Below are 23252 nucleotides of genomic sequence, written 5' to 3'. Positions count from 1 at the left end.
ACCAGCTCTCTGTGTTGGGGAACATGCAGAGTGTGATTTAACCACCTCTCAATGTTGGGGAACAGGCAGACTGTGATTTAACCAGCTCTCAATGTTGTGGAATAGGCAGACTGTGATTTAACCGGCTCTCTGTGTTGGTGAACAGGCAGACTGTGATTTACCCAGCTCTCAGTGTCGGGGAACAGGCAGACTGTGATTTACCCAGCTCTCAGTGTCGGGGAACAGGCAGACTGTGATTTACCCAGCTCTCAGTGTCGGGGAACAGGCAGACTGTGATTTACCCAGCTCTCAGTGTCGGGGAACAGGCAGAGTGTGATTTACCCAGCTCTCAGTGTCGGGGAACAGGCAGACTGTGATTTACCCAGCTCTCAGTGTCGGGGAACAGGCAGACTGTGATTTAACCAGCTCTCAGTGTCGGGGAACAGGCAGACTGTGATTTAACCAGCTCTCTGTGTCGGGGAACAGGCAGACTGTGATTTAACCAGCTCTCAGTGTTGGGGAACAGGCAGACTGTGATTTACCCAGCTCTCAGTGTCGGGGAACAGGCAGACTGTGATTTACCCAGCTCTCAGTGTCTGCCTGGTAAAATCACATTCTGCCTGTTCCTGACACTGAGAGCTGGTTAAATCACAGTCTGCATGTTCCTGACACTGAGAGCTGGGACACGGGACTGACCTTGACTTTAACTTGAGGAACATTATTTAATTCATCATTTAAGTGTATCAACGATCTGCCACTTATCAGGCCAGTTGTGCCGGGATGGGGTTTGTTACTCCATGGTTACTGAATGACAATGAGGATGGTCCTCCAAACCAGGTGACCAGACACTGAGAGTCTGCAGCTTGGTGGGTCGAGCCAGTGATATATCGGAAAGGTGCTTCAGAACATCTTCCAATTGTGAAGTGTGCTATATAAATGCAAGTCTTCTTCCTTCCCAGGTCATTCTATGTTTGTGGACTTTGAGGCCCTAAGTGTTGGTGATACCGCATGGCTCCTGAGTGAACATCTCCGTCTGACCAAGGGCTCCTGCTTCATGTTCTATTACAGCACCAATATCTCCAGGCAGCTCTGTGAGTGCCCTCTATCATGATCCTGTCAGCACACCTCAAGGTGACAGCGCAAACCCAACTAAAACTCAGAGAGACTGGAAACACTCAACTGGCCAGGCAACCCTGGGGGGAATGTTTCAGATCAATGAAAATAAATCAGAGAGCAAGCTGAGACCTTATCCCCATGATTGTCCCCACACAGACACTGACTAACTCACTGCCCAGCTTCTGGCATTCTCCTTACCTCATTAACCATTACACCTCAGGTGACTGACTGTGTGGAGTTTGCACGTTCTCCCAGTGTCTGCGTGGGTTTCCTCCGGGTGCTCCGGTTTCCTCCCACAGTCCAAAGATGTGCAGGTCAGGTGAACTGGCCACGCTAAATTGCCCGTAGTGTTAGGTAAGGGGTAAATGTAGGAGAATGGGGTCTGGGGGGGGGGTTGTGCTTCGGCGGGTCAGTGTGGACTTGTTGGGCCGAAGGGCCTGTTTCCACACTGTCAGTAATCTAATCTAATCTAATCTAAACTCATCCACCCTGCTCCAACCTCGCCTCCCAAACCCCCATCCACTTCCAGCTGCAAGGTCCAGGGCAGCAATGACTGTCAGTTAAACCATTGTTCGTTTTTACATCCGAGATCTTTATATCATTTAATAATCAAAGCACTCGGGATGGTATTCCGAGCAACTCCATGCCAACTGTTCACCACTGTGCAGCCACCTCTGCCGGTGGGGGGGGCAGGACGTACGCAGGAACGGTGATGGTGGTGTCTGGGATATTGTCAGTCAGGTACGACAATATCAGGCCGTTGCTTGACTAGGCCGTGAGACAGCTCTCCCAGTGTTGGCACTGGCTCCCCCCCCAAGATGTTAGTGAGGGAGACTTTGCAGGGCCCACAGGGCTGTTGTCTTCTCCAGAGCCTAGGCTTCTGCCGCATATCTGTTTGGTTTCATTTCTTTGAGAATTTGTTGTGATTGATACAGCAGAGTGACCTGCTGGGCCATTTTCAGGGGGCAGTTGGAGGGTCAACTGCATTGCTGTGGGTCTGGAGCCACGTGTAGGCCAGACCAGGTGCAGTTGGCAGATTTCCCTTCCCTGAAGGAACCAGATGGGCATTTCTGACAAGCAGCAATGCTGACCAGTAGATTTTCAATTCCAGATTGGTTTCAAAGTTGAATTTAAATTCCATCATGGAGGGGTTCAAGCGCGGGTCCCCAGGACATTAGCTGGGTTTCCGGATTAGTAACCTCATGATAAATGCTACTAGACCATCACCTACTCTAAATACGCTCAATGACTAGGCCTCCTGAGCTCCACAGATTCAACACCCCAAGTTGGGACGTCATATTGAGGTTGTACAGGATGTTGGGGAGGCTTGCGCTGGAGTACAGTGGGCGCCCTGTTATGGGAAGGATACGATTAAGTTGGAGAGGGTTGAGAAACAATTCACAAGGATGTTGACGGGGGAATGCAGGTTTTGAAGTATAAAGATAGACTGGGACTTTTTTTTAACGGCCGCGCAGGCGGTTGAGGGGTGACCTTGTCGAGGTTTATCAAACCATGAGAGGTGCGGGTAAGGTGAATAGGAAAGGTCATTTCCCTCGGGTGGGAAGTTCAAAACCAGGGGGCATATTGTTAAGGTGAGAGAAGAAGGTTTTAAAAAGGACCTGACGGGCAACATGTTTCCACAGAAAATGGTTTGTGTGTGGAATGAGCTGCCAGAGGAAGTGGTGGGTGGGGGTACAGTTACAACATTTCCAGGACATTTTGGATAAGGTCACGAGTAGGAAAGGTTTAGAGGGATATGGGCTAAATGCAGCCAAGTGGGACTAGTTTAGTTTGGTTTGGGAATGTGGTCATCATGGGCTAGTTGAACCAAAGGGTCTGTTTCCATGCTGTATGCCTCTGTAAAGGGTCGTTCCTTCACTCTGAGGTTATACTGAGGCCTCAGTATTCTGAAAGTTTTCATCAGAAGTTTCCCCCTCCTCCTCCTCAACTCCGTCAAGTATAGACGCTGTGTTCTTAACAACGACTCATATGATGGGCCCTCCATCCCCTGGATTATTCTTGTGAACGTCGTCCAAACCCCGAATCTGTTACGCCCCGCCAGGCCCGTACATCCTTCCTCAGATACAGGGCCCAAAAACTGCTCACAATATTCCAGCTGCAGTTTGACCAGAGCCTCATACAGCCTCAGCAATACGTCTCGGCTCTCGTATTCCAGCCCGGTGGGGTTCGGTGTTGGGGCCAGAGGCTGCAAAGTATCTGATTGGATGATGAGGTGCAGTTCCTCAGGAGTATCAATCCTGTCTGGAATGGTGCGGCAGCTCTGATGACAGGGAGGTCAGAGGTCACAGCAGGGTCACTGGTAGGCGACTGGGACCTCAGGCGAAAGTGAGGACTGCAGATGCTGGAGGTCAGAGTCTAGGTTAGAGCGGTGCTGGAAAAGCGCAGCAGGTCAGGCAGCCTCCGAGGAGCAGGAGAATCGACGTTTTGGAATGGAGCCCTTCATCAGGAATGAGGCTGGGAGCCTCATGGGTGGAGAGATAAATGGGAGGGGAGTGGGGTTAGGAAGAAGGTAGCTGAGAGTGTAATAGGTGGATGGAAATGGGGCTAAAGGTGATAGGTCAGAGGGGAGGGTGGAGTGAATGGGTGGGAAGGAAGATGGACAGATGGGACAGGTCACGAGGGCGGTGATGAGCTGGAAGGTTGGAGCTGGGGATCTCAGGGTCATGCATCGGGGCTTTCCAGGATACAGGAGACCCCATGGTCAGTACGGACACCATTCCCAAAGAAATAGGAGTTAATCACCCAGCTTGACCTGGAAGGAGTGTCAGGCAGAGAGAGCGAGGGAGGAGAGGGGGCACAAACATCTGTCATGGAAAGGGACAAGGTGTACTGGGGGGGGGAGCAGGCAGCTGTGGAGGGAATGGAGCAGAGGGTGGGGAGGCTGGTGGGGGCACACTGTGCTGGATGTAGGGAAAGAGGATTGAATAGCCAGGGGGGGGGGGGGACACATCCAGAACATGAATCGGGCTTGGAGGGACAGGGGGAAAGTGAAGATGTACAGGACGTAGGAATGGACATGCTCTAGGGCCCTAGCAGCCATGGGTTTGGTTGAGGTGCAAGGAATGAGGGCAGGTATGTGTCATCAGAACCAAGGGAGAGATGGAGAGGCTGGGAGAATGGAATGGGATTCCACCAGGAAGCAGGGAGTGAGGGGCTGTGGCTGAGGTCGTCGTGGGAGTCAGTGGCTCATCAGGAATCTTGGCCAATATTCCGTCCCTGGAAATGGAGTTGGAGAAATTAAGGAAGGGATGAGTTGGGGTTGGAGCAGGTGAAGGTGAGAAAAGGGGAAATTGAGAAGCCAAGTTGATGAAATGTTTGAGTTTGGGGCAAGAGGGGATACCGTCACCAACAGCGCACTGTCGTGGGTAATCGTTGAATTTCAATAGATGGCCATTCGCCCTTATACTACCAAGTGGAAACCAGTCACAGCAGACTGTCTGACCAATCAGGGCTCCAGGAGAGGGGGATCGATGACATCACCACCAGTTGGTGCTCGGTACTGGGGGCATTGTCCAGTCTCTGTAAGCAACAGGACAGACAGCGACAGTCCCTGTGAGCATGTGTTTGATGACAGTGCTGGATCGTGGAGTGCAACAAATTCAAAATTTGGAGTGGCACGGTGGCTCAGTGGTTAGCACTGCTGCCTCACAGCGCCAGGGACCCGGGTTCGATACCCACCTCGGGCAACTGTCTGTGTGGAGTTTGCACATTCTCCCCGTGTCTGTATGGGTTTCTTCCAAATGAACCGGTTTCCACCCACAGTCCAAAGATGTGCAGGTCAGCTGAACTGGCCTTGCTGAATTGCCCATAGTGTTAGGGGCATTAGTTGAGGTAAAAGATAGGGTACGGGAATGGGTCTGGGTATGTTACTGTTCGGAGGCTCAGTGTGGACTTGCTGGGCCGAAGGGCCTGTTTCCACACTGTAGGGAATCTAATCAAAAGGAGACAGGTTAGACTGCAAGAGGGGAGCAGTCTGAGTGAGGGTGTGTGTGTGTGTGTAGAGGGTGTGTGTGTGTGTAGAGGGTGTGTGAGTGAGGGTGTGTGAGTGAGGGTGTGTGTGTAGAGGGTGGGTGTAGAGGGTGTGTGTGTGTGTGTGTAGAGGGTGTGTGTGTGTTGAGGGTGTGAGTGAGGGTGTGTGTGTGTGAGTGAGGGTATGTGTAGAGGGTGTGTGCGAGAGGGTGTGTGTGTGAGTGAGGGTGTGTGTAGAGGGTGTCTGAGTGAAGGTGTGTGTGTCTAGAGGGTGTATGTGGTGTAGAGGGTGTGTGAGTGAGGGTGTGTGTGTGTAGAGGGTGTGTGAGTGAGGGTGTGTGTAGAGGGTGTCTGAGTGAAGGTGTGTGTGTCTAGAGGGTGTATGTGGTGTAGAGGGTGTGTGAGTGAGGGTGTGTGTGTGTGTAGAGGGTGTGTGTAGAGGGTGTGTGTAGAGGGTGTGTGAGTGAGGGGGTGTGTGTAGAGAGTGTGTGAGTGAGTGAGGGTGCGTGTAGAGGGTGCGTGACTGAGGGTGTGTGTAGAGGGTGTGTGAGTGAGGGTGTGTGAGTGAGGGTGTGTGTAGAGGGTGTGTGAGTGAGGGTGTGTATGTGAGTGAGGGTGTGTGTGTGTGAGTGAGGGTGTGTGTAGAGGGTGTGTGTGTGAGTGAGGATGTGTGTAGAGGGTGTGTGTGTGTGTAGAGGGTGTGTGTGTGTGTAGAGGGTGTGTGTGTGAGTGAGGATGTGTGTGTGAGTGAGGGTATGTTTGTGTGTAGAGGGTGTGTGTGTGTGAGTGAGGATGTGTGTCGCGGATGTGTGTGTGAGAGTGAGGGTGTGTGTGTGAGAGTGAGGGTGTGTGTGTGTAGAGGGTGTGTGTGTGAGAGGGTGTGTGTGTGAGTGAGGGTATGTTTGTGTGTAGAGGGTGTGTGTGTGTGAGGGTGTGTGTAGAGGGTGTGTGTGAGTGAGGGTGTGTTTATATGAGTGAGGGTGTGTGTGTGTGAGTGAGGGTGTGTGTGTGTGTGTGTGTGAGTGAGGGTGTGTGTGTGTGAGTGAGGGTGTGTGTGTGTGAGTGAGGGTGTGTGTGTGAGTGAGGGTGATTGAGAGTGAGGGTGTGTGTGTGTGAGTGAGGGTGTGTGTAGAGAGTGTGTGTGTGAGTGAGGATGTGTGTAGAGGGTGTGTGTGTGTGAGGGTGTGTGTGTATAGGGTGTGTGTGTGAGTGAGGGTGTGTGTAGAGGGTGTGTGTGTGTGAGGGTGTGTGTAGAGGGTGTGTGTGAGGGTGTGTGTAGAGGGTGTGTGTGAGGGTGTGAGTGAGGGTGTGAGGGTTTGTGTGTGAGTGAGGGTGTGTGTGGGTGAGGGTGTGAGGGTGTGTGTGTGTGAGGGTGTGAGGGTGTGTGTGAGTGAGGGTGTGTGTGTGAGTGAGGATGTGTGTGTGAGTGACGGTGTGTGTGTGAGGGTGTGTATGTGAGTGAGGATGTGTGAAGAGGGGGTGTGTGTGTAGAGGGGGGTTGTGAGTGAGGGTGTGTGTAGAGGGTCTGTGTCGCGGATGTGTGTGTGAGTGAGGGTGTGTGTGTGAGAGTGAGGGTGTGTGTGTGAGAGTGAGGGTGTGTGTGTAAGAGTGAGGGTGTGTGTGTAGAGGGAGTGTGTGTAGAGGGAGTGTGTGTAGAGGGAGTGTGTGTAGAGGGTGTGTGTGTGAGAGGGTGTGTGTGTGAGTGAGGGTATGTTTGTGTGTAGAGGGTGTGTGTGTGTGAGGGTGTGTGTAGAGGGTGTGTGTGAGTGAGGGTGTGTTTATATGAGTGAGGGTGTGTGTGTGTGAGTGAGGGTGTGTGGATTTGTGTGTGAGTGAGGGTGTGTGTGTGTGTGTGAGTGAGGGTGTGTGTGTGTGAGTGAGGGTGTGTGTGTGTGAGTGAGGGTGTGTGTGTGAGTGAGGGTGATTGAGAGTGAGGGTGTGTGTGTGTGAGTGAGGGTGTGTGTAGAGGGTGTGTGTGTGAGTGAGGGTGTGTGTAGAGGGTGTGTGTAGAGGGTGTGTGTAGAGGGTGTGTGTGAGGGTGTGAGGGTTTGTGTGTGAGTGAGGGTGTGTGTGGGTGAGGGTGTGAGGGTGTGTGTGTGTGAGGGTGTGAGGGTGTGTGTGAGTGAGGGTGTGTGTGTGAGTGAGGGTGTGTGTGTGAGTGAGGGTGTGTGTGTGAGGGTGTGTATGTGAGTGAGGATGTGTGAAGAGGGGGTGTGTGTGTAGAGGGGGGTTGTGAGTGAGGGTGTGTGTAGAGGGTCTGTGTCGCGGATGTGTGTGTGAGAGTGAGGGTGTGTGTGTGAGAGTGAGGGTGTGTGTGTGAGAGTGAGGGTGTGTGTGTAGACGGAGTGTGTGTAGAGGGAGTGTGTGTAGAGGGAGTGTGTGTGAGAGGGTGTGTGTGTGAGTGAGGGTGTGATTGTGAGGGTGTGTGTAGAGGGTGTGTGTATATGAGTGAGGGTGTGTGTGTGAGAGTGAGGGTGTGTGTGTATAGGGTGTGTGTGAGTGAGGGTGTGTGTAGAGGGTGTGTGTAGAGGGTGTGTGTGAGGGTGTGTGTAGAGGGTGTGTGGATTTGTGTGTGAGTGACGGTGTGTGTGTGAGGGTGTGTATGTAAGTGAGGATGTGTGAAGAGGGGGTGTATGTGTAGAGGGGGTGTGTGAGTGAGGGTGTGTGTAGAGGGTCTGTGTAGAGGGTGTGTGTGTGAGTGAGGGTGTGTGAGGGTGTGTGTAGAATGTGTGTGTGTGAGTGAGGGTGTGTGAGCGAGGGTGTGTGTGTGTAGAGGGTGTGTGTGTGTGTAGAGGGTGTGTGTGTGTGAGGGTGTGTGTAGAGGGTGTATGAGTGAGGGTGTGTGAGTAAGGGTGTGTGTGTGTAGAAGGTGTGTGTGTGTGAGGGTGTGTAGAGGGTGTGTGTGTGAGTGATGGTGTGTGTAGAGGGTGTGTGTGTGTGAGGGTGTGTGTGTGTAGAGGGTGTGTGAGGGTGTGTGAGTGAAGGTGTGTGAGTGAGGGTGTGTGTGTGAGTGAGGGTGTGTGTGTGAGTGAGGGTGTGTGTGTGAGTGAGGGTGTGTGTGTGTGAGAGGGTGTGTGTGTGTGAGAGGGTGTGTGTGTGAGAGGGTGTGTGTGAGTGAGGGTGTGTGTGTAGAGGGTGTGTGTGTAGAGGGTGTGTGTGTAGAGGGTGTGTGTGTGAGTGAGGGTGTGTGAGCGAGGGTGTGTGTGTGTGTGTGTGAGAGGGTGTGTGTGTGTGTGAGGGTGTGTGTGTGAGTGAGAGTGTGTGTGTGAGGGTGTGTATGTGAGTGAGGATGTGTGTAGAGGGTGTGTGTGTGTGTAGAGGGGGTGTGTGTGAGTGAGGGTGTGTGTCGGGGGTGTGTGTGAGTGAGGGTGTGTGTCGGGGGTGTGTGTGAGTGAAGGTGTGTGTGTGTTTGTAGAAGGTATGTGTGTGAGTGAGGGTGTGTGTGAGTGAGGGTGTGTGTAGAGGGTGTGTGTAGAGGCTGTGTGTGTGAGTGTGTGTGTGAGAGGGTGTGTGTGTGAGTGAGGGTGTGTGTATGTAGAGGGTTTGTGTGTGTGAGGGTGTGAGTGAGGGTGTGTGTATGTGAGTGAGGGTGTGTGTGTGAGAGTGAGGGTGTGTGTGTGAGAGTGAGGGTGTGTGTGTGTGAGTGAGGGTGTGTGTGTGTGTAGAGGGTGTGTGTGTGAGTGAGGGTGTGTGTAGAGGGTGTGTGTGTGTGAGGGTGTGTGTGAGGGTGTGTGTAGAGGGTGTGTGAGTGAGGGTGTGAGGGTTTGTGTGTGAGTGAGGGTGTGTGTGTGTGGGTGTCAGGGTGTGAGTGAGTGAGGGTGTGTGTGTGATGGTGTGTATGTGAGTGAGGATGTGTGTAGAGGGTGTGTGTATGTAGAGGGGGTGTGTGAGTGAGGGTGTGTGTGAGTGAAGGTGTGTGTGTTTGTAGAGGGCATGTGTGTGAGTGAGGGTGTGTGTATAGGGTCTGTGTAGAGGGTGTGTGTGTGAGTGAGGGTGTGTGTGTGTGAGGGTGTGTGTAGAGGGTGTGTGTGTGAGTGAGGGTGTGTGAGCGAGGGTGTGTGTGTGTGAGTGAGGGTGTGTGTGTGTGAGTGAGGGTGTGTGCGTGTGTAGAGGGTGTGTGTGTGTGTGTGAGGGTGTGTGTGTGTGTGTAGAGGGTGTGTGTGTGAGGGTGTGTGTGAGGGTGTGTGTAGAGGGTGTGTGAGAGAGGGTGTGTGAGAGAGGGTGTATGTATGTGAGTGAAGGTGTGTGTAGAGGGGGTGTGTGTGTGAGGGTGTGTGAGTGAGGGTGTGTGTGTGAGGGTGTTTGAGTGAGGCTGTGAGGGTGTGTGTGAGTGAGGGTGTGTAAGTGAAGGTGTGTGTGTGAGTGAGGGTGTGTGAGTGAAGGTGTGTGTGTGAGTGAGGGTGTGTGAGTGAAGGTGTGTGTGAGGGTGTGTGTATGAGTGAGGGTGTGTGTGTGTCGAGGGTGTGTGTGTGTGAGGGTGTGTGCAGAGGGTGTGTGTGTGTGAGGGTGTATGTAGAGGGTGTGTGTGAGGGTGTGTGTGTGTGTGGAGGGTGTGTGTGTGAGTGAGGGTGTGTGAGTGAGGGTGTGTGTGAGTGAGGGTGTGTGTGTGTGTGAGGGTGTGTGTGTGAGTGAGGGTGTGTGTAGAGGGTGTGTGAGAGAGGGTGTGTGTGTGTGAGTGAGGGTGTGTGTGTGTGTGAGGGTGTGTGTGTGAGTGAGGGTGTGTGTAGAGGGTGTGTGAGAGAGGGTGTGTGTGTGTGAGTGAGGGTGTGTGTGTGTGGAGTGGGTGTGTGTGTGTGAGGGTGTGTGTAGAGGGTGTGTGTGTGTGAGAGTGTGTGTAGAGGGTGTGTGTGTGAGTGAGGGTGTGTGTGTGAGGGTGTGTGAGTAAGGGAGTGAGGGTGTGTGTGTGAGTGAGGGTGTGTGTGTGAGTGAGGGTGTGTTTGTGAGGGTGTGTGTGTTTGTGAGGGTGTGTGTGTTTGTGAGGGTGTGTGTGTTTGTGAGGGTGTGTGTGTGAGTGAGGGTGTGTGTGTGAGTGAGGGTGTGTGTGTGAGTGAGGGTGTGTGTAGAGGGTGTGTGAGAGAGGGTGTGTGTGTGTAGAGGTTGTGTGTGTGTGAGAGGATGTGTGTGTGAGTGAGTGTGTGTGTGTGAGGGTGTGTGTAGAGGGTGTGTGTGTGAGTGTGGGTGTGTGTGTGTGAGTGAGGGTGTGTGAGTGAGGGTGTGTGTGTGTGTGAGTGAGGGTGTGTGTGTGAGGGTGTGTGTGTGTGTGTGTGTGTAGAGGGTGTGTGTGTGAGTGAGGGTGTGTGAGTGAGGGTGTGTGTGTGAGGGTGTGTGTAGAGGGTGTGTGTAGAGGGTGTGTTTGTGAGTGAGGGTGTGTGTGTGAGGGTATGTGTAGAGGGTGTGTGTGTGTGAGGGTGTGTGAGTGAGGGTGTGAGGGTGTGTGTGTGAGTGAGGGTGTGTGTGAGTGAGGGTGTGTGAGTGAGGGTGTGTGAGTGAGGGTGTGTGAGTGAGGGTGTGTGAGTGAGGGTGTGTGTGTGAGTGAGGGTGTGTGTCGGGGGTGTGTGTGTGAGTGAAGGTGTGTGTGTTTGTAGAGGATATGTGTGTGAGTGAGGGTGTGTGTAGAGGGTCTGTGTAGAGGGTGTGTGTGTGAGTGAGGGTGTGTGTGTGAGTGAGGGTGTGTGTGTGAGTGAGGGTGTGTGTGTGTAGAGGGTGTGTGAGTGTGTGAGAGTGTGTGTAGAGGGTGTGTGTGTGTGAGAGAGGGTGTGTGTGTGTGAGTTAGGGTGTGTGTGTGTGTGTAGAGGGTGTGTGTGTGAGTGAGGGTGTGTGTGTGTGTAGAGTGTGTGAGGGTGTGTGTAGAGGGTGTGTGTGTGAGTGAGGGTGTGTGTGTGAGTGAGGGTGTGTGTGTGAGTGAGGGTGTGTGTGTGTAGAGGGTGTGTGAGTGTGTGAGAGTGTGTGTAGAGGGTGTGTGTGTGAGAGTGAGGGTGTGTGTGTGTGTAGAGGGTGTGTGTGTGAGTGAGGGTCTGTGTAGAGGGTGTGTGTAGAGGGTGTGTGTGTGTGAGGGTGTGTGTAGAGGGTGTGTGTGAGGGTGTGTGTAAAGGGTGTGTATGAGGGTGTGTGTAGAGGGTGTGTGAGTGAGGGTGTGAGGGTGTGTGTGAGTGAGGGTGTGAGGGTGTGTGTGAGTGAGGGTGTGTGTGAGTGAGGGTGTGTGTGAGTGAGGGTGTGTGTGTGAGGGTGTGTATGTGAGTGAGGATCTGTGTAGAGGGTGTGTGTGTAGAGGGGGGGTGTGTCGGGGGTGTGTGTGAGTGAAGATGTGTGTGTGTTTGTAGAAGGTATGTGTGTGAGTGAGGGTGTGTGTGTGTAGAGGGTGTGAGGGTGTGTGTGTGAGTGAGGGTGTGTGTAGAGGGTGTGTGAGTGAGGGTGTGTGAGTGAGGGTGTGAGAGTGTGTGAGTGAGGGTGTGTGTGTGTGTGAGTGAGGGTGTGTGTGTGTGTGTGAGTGAGGGTGTGTGTGTGAGTGAGGGGGTGTGTGTGTGTGTGAGTGAGGGTGTGTGTGTGTGAGTGAGGGTGTGTGTGTGTGTGTGTGTGAGGGTGTGTGTGTGTGTGTGTGTGAGGGTGTGTGTGTGTGAGGGTGTGTGTGTGAGTGAGGGTGAGTGTGTATGAGTGAGGGTGTGAGGGTGTGTGTGAGTGAGGGTGTGTGTGTGTGAGTGAGGGTGTATGTGTGAGTGAGGATGTGACGGTGTGTGTGTGTGAGGTTGTGTGTGAGTGAATGAGGGTGTGAAGATGTGAGAGTGAGGGTGTGAGGGTGTGTGTGTGAGTGAGGGTGTGTGAGTGAGTGAGGGTGTGTGAGTGAGTGAGGGTGTGTGTGGGTGTGAGTGTGTGTGAGGGTGTGTGTGTGAGTGATGGTGTGTGTGTGTGTGAGTGAGTGATGGTGTGTGTGTGTGTGAGTGAGGGTGTGTGTGTGAGTGAGGGTGAGAGAGTGAGTGAGGGTGTGTGTGAGTGTGAGTGAGGGTGTGTCTGAGTGTGAGTGAGGGTGTGTGTGTGAGTGAGGGTGTGTGTGTGAGTGAGGGTGTGTGTGTGAGTGAGGGTGTGAGAGTGTGAGTGTGAGGGTGTGTGTGTGAGTGAGGGTGTGTGTGTGAGTGAGGGTGTGTGTGTGAGTGAGGGTGTGAGGATGTGTGAGTGAGGGTGTGTGTGTGAGTGAGGATGTGAGGGTGTGTGAGTGAGGGTGTGAGTGTGAGTGAGGGTGTGAGTGTGAGTGAGGGTGTGAGTGTGAGTGAGGGTGTGAGTGTGAGTGAGGGTGTGTGAGTGAGGGTGTGAGTGAGGGTGTGTGAGTGAGGGTGTGTGAGTGAGGGTGTGTGAGTGTGAGTGAGGGTGTGTGTGTGAGTGAGGGTGTGTGTGTGTGAGTGAGGGTGTGTGTGTGTGAGTGAGGGTGTGTGTGTGTGTGTGTGTGAGTGAGGGTGTGTGTGTGTGAGTGAGGGTGTGAGGGTGTGTGTGTGTGAGTGAGGGTGTGAGTGAGGGTGTGAGTGAGGGTGTGTGATTGAGGGTGTGTGTGTGAGTGAGGGTGTGTGTGTGAGTGAGGGTGTGAGTGTGTGTGTGAGTGAGGATGTGTGTGTGAGTGAGGATGTGTGTGTGAGTGAGGATGTGTGTGTGTGAGAGTGAGGGTGTGTGTGTGTGTGAGGGTGTGTGTGTGAGTGAGGGTGTGTGTGTGTAGAGGGTGTGTGAGTGTGTGAGGGTGTGTGTGTGTGAGTGAGGGTGTGAGTGTGTGTGTGTGAGTGAGGGTGTGAGTGAGGGTGTGTGATTGAGGATGTGTGTGTGAGTGAGGATGTGTGTGTGAGTGACGATGTGTGTGTGTGAGAGTGAGGGTGTGTGTGAGTGAGGGTGTGTGTGTGAGTGAGGGTGTGTGTGTGTAGAGGGTGTGTGAGGGTGTGTGTAGAGGGTGTGTGTGTGTGAGGGTGTGTGTGTGTGAGGGTGTGTGTGTGTGAGGGTGTGTGTGTGAGTGTGAGTGAAGGGATGAGTGTGAGTGAGGGTGTGTGAGTGAGGGTGTGTGTGTGAGTGAGGGTGTGTGTGTGAGTGAGGGTGTGTGTGTGTGTGAGGGTGTGTGAGGGTGTGAGGGTGTGTGTGTGAGTGTGTGAGGGTGTGTGTGTGAGTGAGGGTGTGTGTGTGAGTGAGGGTGTGAGGGTGTGTGTGTGAGTGTGAGTGAGTGAGGGTGTGAGGGGGTGAGTGTGAGTGAGGGTGAGTGTGAGTGAGGGTGTGTGTGTGAGTGAGGGTGTGAGGGGGTGAGTGTGAGTGAGGGTGAGTGTGAGTGAGGGTGTGTGTGTGAGTGAGGGTGTGTGTGTGTGAGTGAGGGTGTGAGTGAGTGAGGGTGTGAAGGTGTGAGGGGGTGAGTGTGAGTGAGGGTATGTGTGTGTGAGGGGGTGAGTCTGAGTGTGAGTGAGGGTGTAAGGGTGTGGGTGAGGGTGTGAGTGTGTGTGAGGGGTGTGTGTGAGTGTGAGTGAGGTTGTGTGTATGTGAGTATGAGTGAGGGTGTGTATGTGTGTATGTGAGTGAGGGTGTGAGTGTGAGGGTGTGTGTGTGAGTGAGGGTGTGTGAGGGTGTGAGTGAGTGAGGGTGTGTGTGAGTGTGAGGGTGTGAGTGTGAGTGTGAGTGAGGGTGAGTCTGAGTGAGGGTGTGAGGGGGTGAGTGTGAGTGAGGGTGAGTGTGAGTGAGGGTGTGGGGGTGTGGGTGAGGGTGTGAGGGTCTGTGTGTGAGTGTGAGTGAGGTTGTGTGTGTGTGAATGTGAGTGAGGGTGTGAGTGTGAGGGTGTGTGTGTGAGTGAGGGTGTGTGAGGGTGTGAGTGAGTGAGGGTGTGTGTGTGTGTGTGTGAGTGAGGGTGTGAGTGTGAGGGTGTGAGTGAGGGTGTGAGTGTGAGTGTGAGTGAGGGTGTGAGTCTGAGTGAGGGTGTGTGTGAGGGTGTGAGGGTGTGTGAGTGAGGGTGTGAGTGAGGGTGTGAATGTGTGTGAGTCTGAGTGAGGGTGTGTGTGAGGGTGAGTGTGTGTGAGGGTGTGAGTGTGAGGGTGTGAGAGTGAGGGTGTGTGTGAGTGAGGGTGTGAGTGAGGGTGTGAGTGAGTGGGTCACCGCTCCTGTTTCCGATCCCGGTTCTGATGTACTGAGGTTGCTGCTTTCAGGTTGTTTTATTTGCTGGTTGTGAACGTGTCTGGGCTGAGTGTGAACAGCAGGCCCGGTTACAGGCCAGGGGCCAGGCCAGGGTCACACAGTGAGTGTGTACAGGTACAGGCTGATGGCTGCTCTGTGGACTGTTCCAGTGCATGGAGCCCTGACGGTGTTCCGATACCAGGATGGTCATGAGTCGGTGATCTGGGAGGCCAAAGACGCTCAGACCAAGGAATGGAGGCCTGTCAATATCACCGTGGAAAGTTCAACAGTCTTCCAGGTAAGTCCCACTTCCCAGGTTTAGCCAGTCGCTGGGAGATTCCTCAAACTCGGATTGCTATAACACTGACTTTCAGCCAGGAAACATCAGGAATGTTAATGTCACACACAAAGAGGACAGATGGTGAATACAACTGCATCTGATTCACAAACCCTTCCTCTGATATCCCTCCGCTACAGTCACACACACTTTACCACAACCGAACAGTGACCACACAACGACAGCTTTCAGTGAGAGGCAGTGTATGTGGAACTCTCCCACATCCCAATGTGGCGTTCCTCCAGCACTGACCTGACCGGGTCCGAAGGGACTCACTGTAAGGATCTGGGCAACGGAGGAAAAAATACACCCAATGCCACCCTCACCCTGATGGCCACCTTTGTGTGTGGCTGCATCAAGCTGTGCGTGGATCCCTGGTACACAAACACCAAGTGTCACTACGTACTGAGGTCCTACCTGTCCCCGGTGTTGCGAAGGATGGGCCTGGCCTTGCTGCTGCGGAACGCTCCGAGTAGTTGGACCGTTCTGTATCACCTGTCCTTCGTGGAGAAGTTTATGAAGAAAAACACCTTTGACCACAAGTCCATCAGGAAGTGGTCAGCACGTAGTGTCCTTGAGACCCTTCAGGAAAAGGAGAGGGCGGATCCTATCGAGCGTTTCCCTGAGCAGACTGTCAAAGCCATTTGGCAGAATGTCTCATCGCCAGAACTTTCCAACAAGCACCAAGACATGACTTGGCTGGTGGTGAGAAGGGCTGTGCCTGTGAGATCCTTTATGCACGCCCGGACTCTCAGCCGCTCCGCACGCTGCCCTCGAAGCGGCTGCGGGGGGGACGAGACTGTCACACACCTCCTTCTGGAATGTGCCTACGCAGAGGAAGTCTGGAGAGGAATGCAGTGGTGTTTGTCGAGGTTCATCCCGAGCAGCGCCATGACGCGGGACTCCGTGCTCTACGGCCTGTTCCCCGGGATGCACACCGAGACGAACATCAACTGTGCCTGGAGGATTGTCAACTCGGTGAAGGACGTTCTCTGGGTGGTCCGAAACCTGCTGATCTTCCAGCTGAAGGAGTTGACCCCGACTGAGTGTTGCAGACTGGCACATTCCATGGTCCAGGACCACGTGTTGAGGGACGCGCTGAAGCTTGGGGCAGCTGCCGCCAAGGCGCGGTGGGGAAAGACCACTGTGTAAAGTCTGCCTGCCTAACGAAGAACAGGGGGCCCATGCAGTCATTTGGGCTCTGCTGACGCCTCAGCTAATTATATGGGCATATGATCAAAAAATGTACAGACCTGTATAAAAATGATAAGTTTTGATCTCTGTATGTACATGTTTACATACGTATGGCATGACCAACTGTACAGACCATCAAATTATTTATGAATAAAGTATATTTTTGAAATAAAAAAAAAGACCCTCCATCAGTGCAGCACTCTTCCAGTGCTGACCCTCCGACAGTGCGGCGCTCCCTCAGCACTGACCCTCCGACAGTGCGGCACTCCCTCAGCACTGACCCTCTGACAGTGCCCACTCCCTTAGCACTGACCCTCCAACAGTGTAGCATTCCCTCAGCACTGACCCTCTGACAGTGCCCACTCCCTCAGCACTGACCCTCCGACAGTGCCGCACGCCCTCAGCACTGACCCTCCGACAGTGCGGCGCTCCCTCAGCACTGACCCTCCGACCGTGCGGCACTCCCTCAGCACTGACCCTCTGACAGTGTGGCACTCCCTCAGCACTGACCCTCCGACAGCGCGGCGCTCCCTCAGCACTGACCCTCCGACCGTGCGGCACTCCCTCAGCACTGACCCTCTGACAGTGTGGCACTCCCTCAGCACTGACCCTCTGACAGTGTGGCACTCCCTCAGCACTGACCCTCCGACCGTGCGGCACTCCCTCAGCACTGACCCTCTGACAGTGTGGCACTCCCTCAGCACTGACGCTCCGACAGTGCGGCATTCCCTCAGCACTGACCCTCTGACAGTGCCCACTCCCTCAGCACTGACCCTCCGACAGTGCCGCACTCCCTCAGCACTGACCCTCCGACAGTGCCGCACGCCCTCAGCACTGACCCTCCGACAGTGCGGCGCTCCCTCAGCACTGACCCTCCGACCGTGCGGCACTCCCTCAGCACTGACCCTCTGACAGTGTGGCACTCCCTCAGCACTGACCCTCCGACAGCGCGGCGCTCCCTCAGCACTGACCCTCCGACAGTGCCGCATGCCCTCAGCACTGACCCTCCGACAGTGCGGCGCTCCCTCAGCACTGACCCTCCGACAGTGCGGCACTCCCTCAGCACTGACCCTCTGACAGTGTGGCACTCCCTCAGCACTGTCCCTCCGACAGTGCGGCACTCCCTCAGCACTGACCCTCCGACAGTGCAACGCTCCCTCAGCACTGATCCTCCGACAGTGCGGCACTCCCTCAGCACTGACCCTCCGACAGTGCGGCACTGCCTCAGCACTGACCCTCCGACAGTGCGGCGCTCCCTCAGCACTGACCCTCCGACAGTGCGGCACTCCCTCAGCACTGACCCTCCAACAGTGTGGCACTCCCTCAGCACTGACCCTCCGACAGTGCGGCACTCCCTCAGCACTGACCCTCCGACAGTGCGGCACTCCCTCAGCACTGACCCTCCGACAGTGCGGCGCTCCCTCAGCACTGACCCCCCCCCGACAGTGCGGCGCTCCCTCAGCACTGACCCTCCGACAGTGCGGCACTCCTTCAGCACTGACCCTCCGACAGTGTGGCCCTCCCTCAGCACTGACCCTCCGACAGTGCCCACTCCCTCAGCACTGACCCTCCGACAGTGCGGCACTCCTTCAGCACTGACCCTCCGACAGTGCGGCACTCCCTAGCACTGACCCTCCGACAGTGCCCACTCCCTAGCACTGACCCTCCGACAGTGCCCACTCCCTCAGCACTATAATTGAGTGACACGGTTCCTTATCGGTTGTAGTTTCTGGCTTGGCCATTGCCCCCTTCACCCTGTGAGCTGGGAACTGAGTGCCTCCATGGTGTTCTGGTAGGATGGTGACTGACCCGGTAGTAGCCCTACCTTTTGGCATGCCGTGCCCCTGAAACACAGGGCCGCTGGCCCACTGACTGTGTGTTGTGGGTGACTGTCTCCCTGTTCCAGGTGGGTTTCAAAGCTGTAAAATCGGACACAGCGGAGGTTGGATACGTTGCCATTGACGACGTTGCGTATTCTGCTGGAGTGAACTGTCACGGAGTGCGAACAGATGAAGCTGTTTGGGGTAAGACCCGTGTCCAATTCCAACATGATGTGGAGGTGCCGCTGTTGGACTGGGGTGGTCAAGGTTAAAAATCACATGACACCAGGTTACAGTTCAACCGGTTTGTTTAAAAATGCCAGCTTTCCGAGTGCTGCTGCTTCATCAACAAGGCCCTGAAAGCTGGGCATTTTCAAATAAACCTGTTGGCCTGTCACCTGGTGTGCAGTGATTTTCACCAAGTACATCCAGAAGCGAATGTTGCTGCGACCCTGCGCGGTGTATTGGTCGGTGCAGGTCCCTTATGGGTGACAGGCGGGAGACTGTGAGAGCCAGCAGCAACATCACACCTCATTCCCAGAGCAGGGAGTGCATGGGGTTAGGTACAGAGTCTTTCTCCCAGAGTGGGAATGTGAAATACTAGAAGGGGAAAGTTTGAAGGAATTGTACAATTCTTGGAACAGACATTTCGGAAGCACTTACTCAGGGAATGGGGGATATGGACCATGTGCACGCAGATGGGTTTAGTTTAGATTGGCATCATGGTCAGCACAGACCATGGGCTCAGGGGCTTATTCTGTGTTGTACTGTTCTGTGTTTTAACGCTCCCTCAACACTATTCCTAACACCCAGGACAGGGGTTGGCCTGGGGTTAGATACGGAGGAGATGGTGGCTGAAGGACAGTATTAATGCTGTGGTTGATGATATGTTGTGGATTACAGGTTCCAGTCAGACTCCTGGGATTGTTGCTTCAGTGATCATCGTGCTGGCTGTGGTGGTCTCCCTGACTGTGGGCCTTGTTTACTGGCAGAAGAAGCGAGTCAGTCCCCCCGGAACGTCAAGCAGGCAATTTGGATTCGATAACATGTTCTACCGCAGTCAGAACTAGGTGACTGCAGTTCTGCTCGAGAGCACTACAGATGTAATGTTTAAAGGTTTATGTGGTTTTCTGAGGAACAATATATCCGCCCTGGTATTACCGAGTTGTTAAAAATCATACTGTGTTTTGGTGGCTGAGGTAAGAAGGAGCTGGTTTCAGATTGTCAAAAGGGAACAGAGAATGAGATAAACATGATCCAATAAATTATTCAGGGTATGGTCAGGCTGAACATTTGGTGGAAGAGGATTCAGCAACGATTTGTAAATAAAACACTCTTGGGATTGAGTTTCAGGACATAGGGTCAAGGGAGGCTGTTCAGCCCCTCCATGCTGTTTGATCAGGCAATGAGATCCTGCTCCATCTGTCGATCACCAGCCGTGGATCACTTGGGGGATCCAACCTCTATCAGGGGGATGTGACTGAAGCTCACATCCACTACTTGTGTTGGGAGAGTGTCCGTCAGATCCTGCCTTTTGCTTGAAGAATATTTCCGACCCCGTCCCTGAATGGCCTGGTCGGATTTAATGTTCCCTCTCGATGCGTCAGATCAGCCATGTTCTCACTGAAGGGCAGGACAGACGTGAAGGGCTGAGTGGCCTACTGGCTGCTTCTGTTACCTTATATTCTCCCCAGACCGAGCCGAGATTATTAAATGTAATCCAACATTTGGGAAACCACTCTGATGAATTTCCAAGGAATGATCTAGCAGCCTTGCGAGGCCGGTGTATCTTTGCCGAGGAATGCTATCAGTGCTGTAAGCTGGGAATTTCCTGCAGCTGGGGAAAACTGCAGCAAACTCTCTCGCCCTTTCTATGGTAGACCTTTAAATATTTCACTGGACCTTCGAATCATTTTCCATCCAGTCTGCTCCATTCAATGACCAATGTGATGAAGCTGAAAACCCCAGGATCTGCCATTAGACAAAGTCTTACTCAGTGAACAGACTTAAACTAACCTTCGCTTTGGTCCAAATTGGATAACCCCACATTAATTTCTGTTGGGATTTATTTGTCCTTATCTACTTTGTGGCCATCTCATCTCAGTTGATCAATGATTGTAAAACTCTGCACCTCTCAGGTACCAGCTGCTCTGCTCTGTTCACTCTCTCTAGCAATGTCTCTTTGTCATTTGTAGCTCTCCTTACTTTGCCTCGAATTGATCACCAAGCTGGGATAGTTCACCCTCTGTCGTGTTACTGAAATGTTTAAGAAGCTTGTGAACAGCTTGTTTTGGGGAAATGCAGTTTCACTGGCTGGACTTGCAGTAATCTCCAGAGCAAGATCTCTGCTCTCAGCTCCTTCTGCAAAGTCTGTGGACACCAGTAAACACAGATGATACGAAACGCAGTAAAAAAGGGGTGGCTCAGTGGTTAGCCTCACAGCACCAGGGTCCCAGGTTCAATTCCCGCCTCGGGCAACTGACTGTGTGGAGTTTGCACGTTCTCCCTGTGTCTGCGTGGGTTTCCTCCGGGTGCTCCGGTTTCCTTCCACAGTCCAAAGATGTGCAGGTCAGGTGAATTGGCCATGCTAAATTGCCCGTAGTGTTAGGTAAGGGGTAAATGTAGGGGAATGAGTCTGTGTGGGATGCTCTTCGGAGGGTCGGTGTGGACTTGTTGGGCCGAAGGGCCTGTTTCCACACTGTAGGGAATCTAATCTAATCAGAGAGGGCTGCAAACATGTAGATTTTCCAAGCTGTAAGAGTGCCACCTACTGAAAGAAACAGGAAGGATTTCCTAACAAAGCAAGTCCGTAAGTTAGAATGACTGCTCACGTCAAAATGGCTTTACTTTTACCTCTGCTTACTGCTATGAAAACGATACGTAATGTGAGACAGGCTTGGAATTTTTTCCACTCTCACCAGCAAAGCTGTGAAAGAGCCTCAGAATTAATTTTAAAAACCTGAGCATATAAGTATAGGATCCCTGCTATCACTGCTGGATAGTCTTCCAAAAAAGGGCTCACCCAAGTCAGAAAGGAGAGATTTTGTAGGTTTTGAAGAGACACTCTAAATCCCACATTAATTTTACTTTCATGAACAGTGTTTGTTCATCACCCCTGCTCAAGTGGAGAGGGAGGCTATTGCTCAGAATGTGACTGAACTGACTCATCCAGCTGTATCCTGACAGTTTGCACAACTGAAGGATCACCAGAGATAGGATTGTTTTAGGCACAAATGATCATGTTGTGAGAGCATGACTGCTGAGAGAGGAGAGGCATACTTTCAAGAAAGCTAGAGACATGTGTAATAACTTCAAAGTAGATAATCATCAGCCTGGGGGTATTAATGAGAAAACAGGCAGGACTTTGCATGATGCTAAGTGACTCACCAGGCCGAACGAGAACGATATATCAACAAAAAGGACAAAAAGTATTTGCAGAGAAGCCAGCAGAAAGATCAAAGCTAGAGGTCAGATGTAAATATTGTGGAGAGCTTCACAAATTAGGATAGGATGAGAATGCCAGGGGGCTGACTGTCTTTCTCCTCTCAACAGAAAGCCACCTTCTGCCGACGTGTAGGGTTAAAACCTGACCATAACCTGGTGTGTGTTCTGGTGGGAGAAATGCGCGAGCGAACTGAGGTTCAAGTATATGAGCCTGGGTTAGGACGCTAGTGTGTGTGGAGATCACAGGCAAAGCAAAATCCATTCGCCACCCCTGCATTACAGGTGGAATCAGTCTCTCACTCTTAGTGTGAGAAGCCTACTCATCAGCAAGACAGTCAGAAAGAAACAGGATAAGGACTCTCTCACTGTCCATCCCACCAGACAACCACTATCTAAAGAGAACAGGGCAAAGGGATTTCAACTCACAGCATCCCAAGAATCTTGAAATCCACAGGGTAACAATCAATATTCCACTATCCACTCTTCAGAAACCATCAATGTACCTTCCAATTTTTCTCTCTTTTTCAACCTATTTCTCATTTTCAATCTATTATATGTATGCTGCTTTATTATTATTTCTCTTTAGTATGTAATAAACCTACTTGAGAAAGCTTGCTTGGCTTGGCTCCTTTTTAAGACATAAATTCAGTTGGGCTCGGTAACCCACATGAGAGGGGTTACTTCTTAAACTAACCTTGTTGTAGCTGGTTAAGTGGGCAGCTGAAAAAGGAATGGAATCCAGTTCCCTCCTTCTCACCCGGGATGCTGACTGTTTGAGGTATCCCATCTAGATCATAATAACGTGAGGAACCTTTGCCTGGGGACTGGTCAGATCCGCCAAGCTGCAGATCTTCCACAGCAGTGTCCACCCCAGGAAGCTCACTGACTCTCTGGTGTTCCTCTGGAGCACTGGAAATGCACACAGAGGCAGTCAAATCCCCTCCTCGACATCCAGAATGCAGCCAGCAAAGTGCTGCACTGGCCAGAAAGCACCGTTCACATTGAGGAGCGTAAAGGCCTCAGCGAGGGGGAAGGGGTCTTCAGTGGTCAGGATGGGACGGTGAGATCTCCTCAAAGCGTCATCGAGATGCACACTCTCGGTTTTCCAGCCTGTCTCACTGCTCCCATGCTACTGATCGCGTCTGTGGGGAGTTATCACTTTCTCAAGGGAGTTATTGCTTTCTTGAGGGAATTATCACTTTCTTGAGGACTGCCGCCTTTAAAAACTCCTTGTGTTTGTCTTTCAGGCTGGGTTGGAGGGCAGCTGAACATGTCATCAACAGATACTCAACTCTCTCCGTCTCATCTACTCTACCAGGAAGACATCCAGAACCTGTTAAAACATCTTGATTACCTTCTAGGATCTGCTGGACAGTCAATGATCCCTAAAATCTCTTCTGGCTTGGTTAGGATTAGGAGTCTGGGCGTTGGTCTTGCTTCAGCTGCACTGAGGGGGACTTTGCTTTAGTTTCCTGTCTGAAGCTGGAGACCCTCCCATTGTTTCAGGCCCTCAGATGCATTTGTCCTCGTAGCTTCAGTATCACTCCATCAGGGGAGCCTCAACCTTACGCCCAAGAGCTTCACACTTGGGTCATCAACCTTGTGATAGTTTACATGGTGTCAGTGAAGGGCATGATGCTGCACAAAACACTGGTGTCTGTCTCAATTGGTGTTCATTTGATGATCTGCAGCCTTCATTCTCGCAGACGCAATAAACTAATTCATCAAAATCATTGGGTAAGAGGTTCCCAGCACTTTGGACATTCGCTTTAATTCCTTCTTGATAAATGTTTACCAGGTAGCACTGACTATATCCGTAATCTACCAGACAGCACTGACTATATCCATGATCTACCAGATAGCACTGACTATATCCATGATCTAGCAGACAGCACTGACTATATCCATGATCTACCAGATAGCACTGACTATATCCATGATCTACCAGACAGCACTGACTATATCCATGATCTACCAGATAGCAATGACTATATCCATGATCTACTAGATAGCACTGACTATAACCATGATCTACCAGACAGCACTGACTATATCCATGATCTACCAGATAGCAATGACTATATCCATGATATACCAGACAGCACTGACTATATCCATGATCTACCAGATACCACTGACTATATCCATGATCTACCAGACAGCACTGACTATATCCATGATCCACCAGATAGCACTGACTATATCCATGATCTACCAGATAGCACTGACTATATCCATGATCTATCAGACAG

At 52.4% G+C, this 23252-nt stretch overlaps 1 protein-coding gene across 1 annotated transcript in view; it reads left to right on the top strand.

The window, feature by feature from the left end:
• The window catches only part of LOC122546186 (apical endosomal glycoprotein-like), a 556180-nt gene extending 533435 nt beyond the window's left edge, over window positions 1-22745 (top strand). The window contains exons 10-14 of the mRNA XM_087998580.1: window positions 939-1070; window positions 14376-14503; window positions 17643-17760; window positions 18460-18626; window positions 22248-22745. Coding sequence (XP_087854706.1) covers window positions 939-1070; window positions 14376-14503; window positions 17643-17760; window positions 18460-18626 — 545 coding nt within the window. The 3' untranslated portion in view covers window positions 22248-22745. The remainder of the gene's footprint in view (window positions 1-938; window positions 1071-14375; window positions 14504-17642; window positions 17761-18459; window positions 18627-22247) is intronic.
• Window positions 22746-23252: the final 507 nt, after the last annotated feature.

Source organism: Chiloscyllium plagiosum, unplaced genomic scaffold (assembly GCF_037043375.1).
Source record: "Chiloscyllium plagiosum isolate Xiang-an unplaced genomic scaffold, Cpla_swu_hap1 HiC_scaffold_21, whole genome shotgun sequence".
In the NCBI taxonomy this organism is placed as follows: domain Eukaryota; kingdom Metazoa; phylum Chordata; class Chondrichthyes; order Orectolobiformes; family Hemiscylliidae; genus Chiloscyllium; species Chiloscyllium plagiosum.
This window is presented reverse-complemented; position numbering and strand designations above follow the sequence as displayed.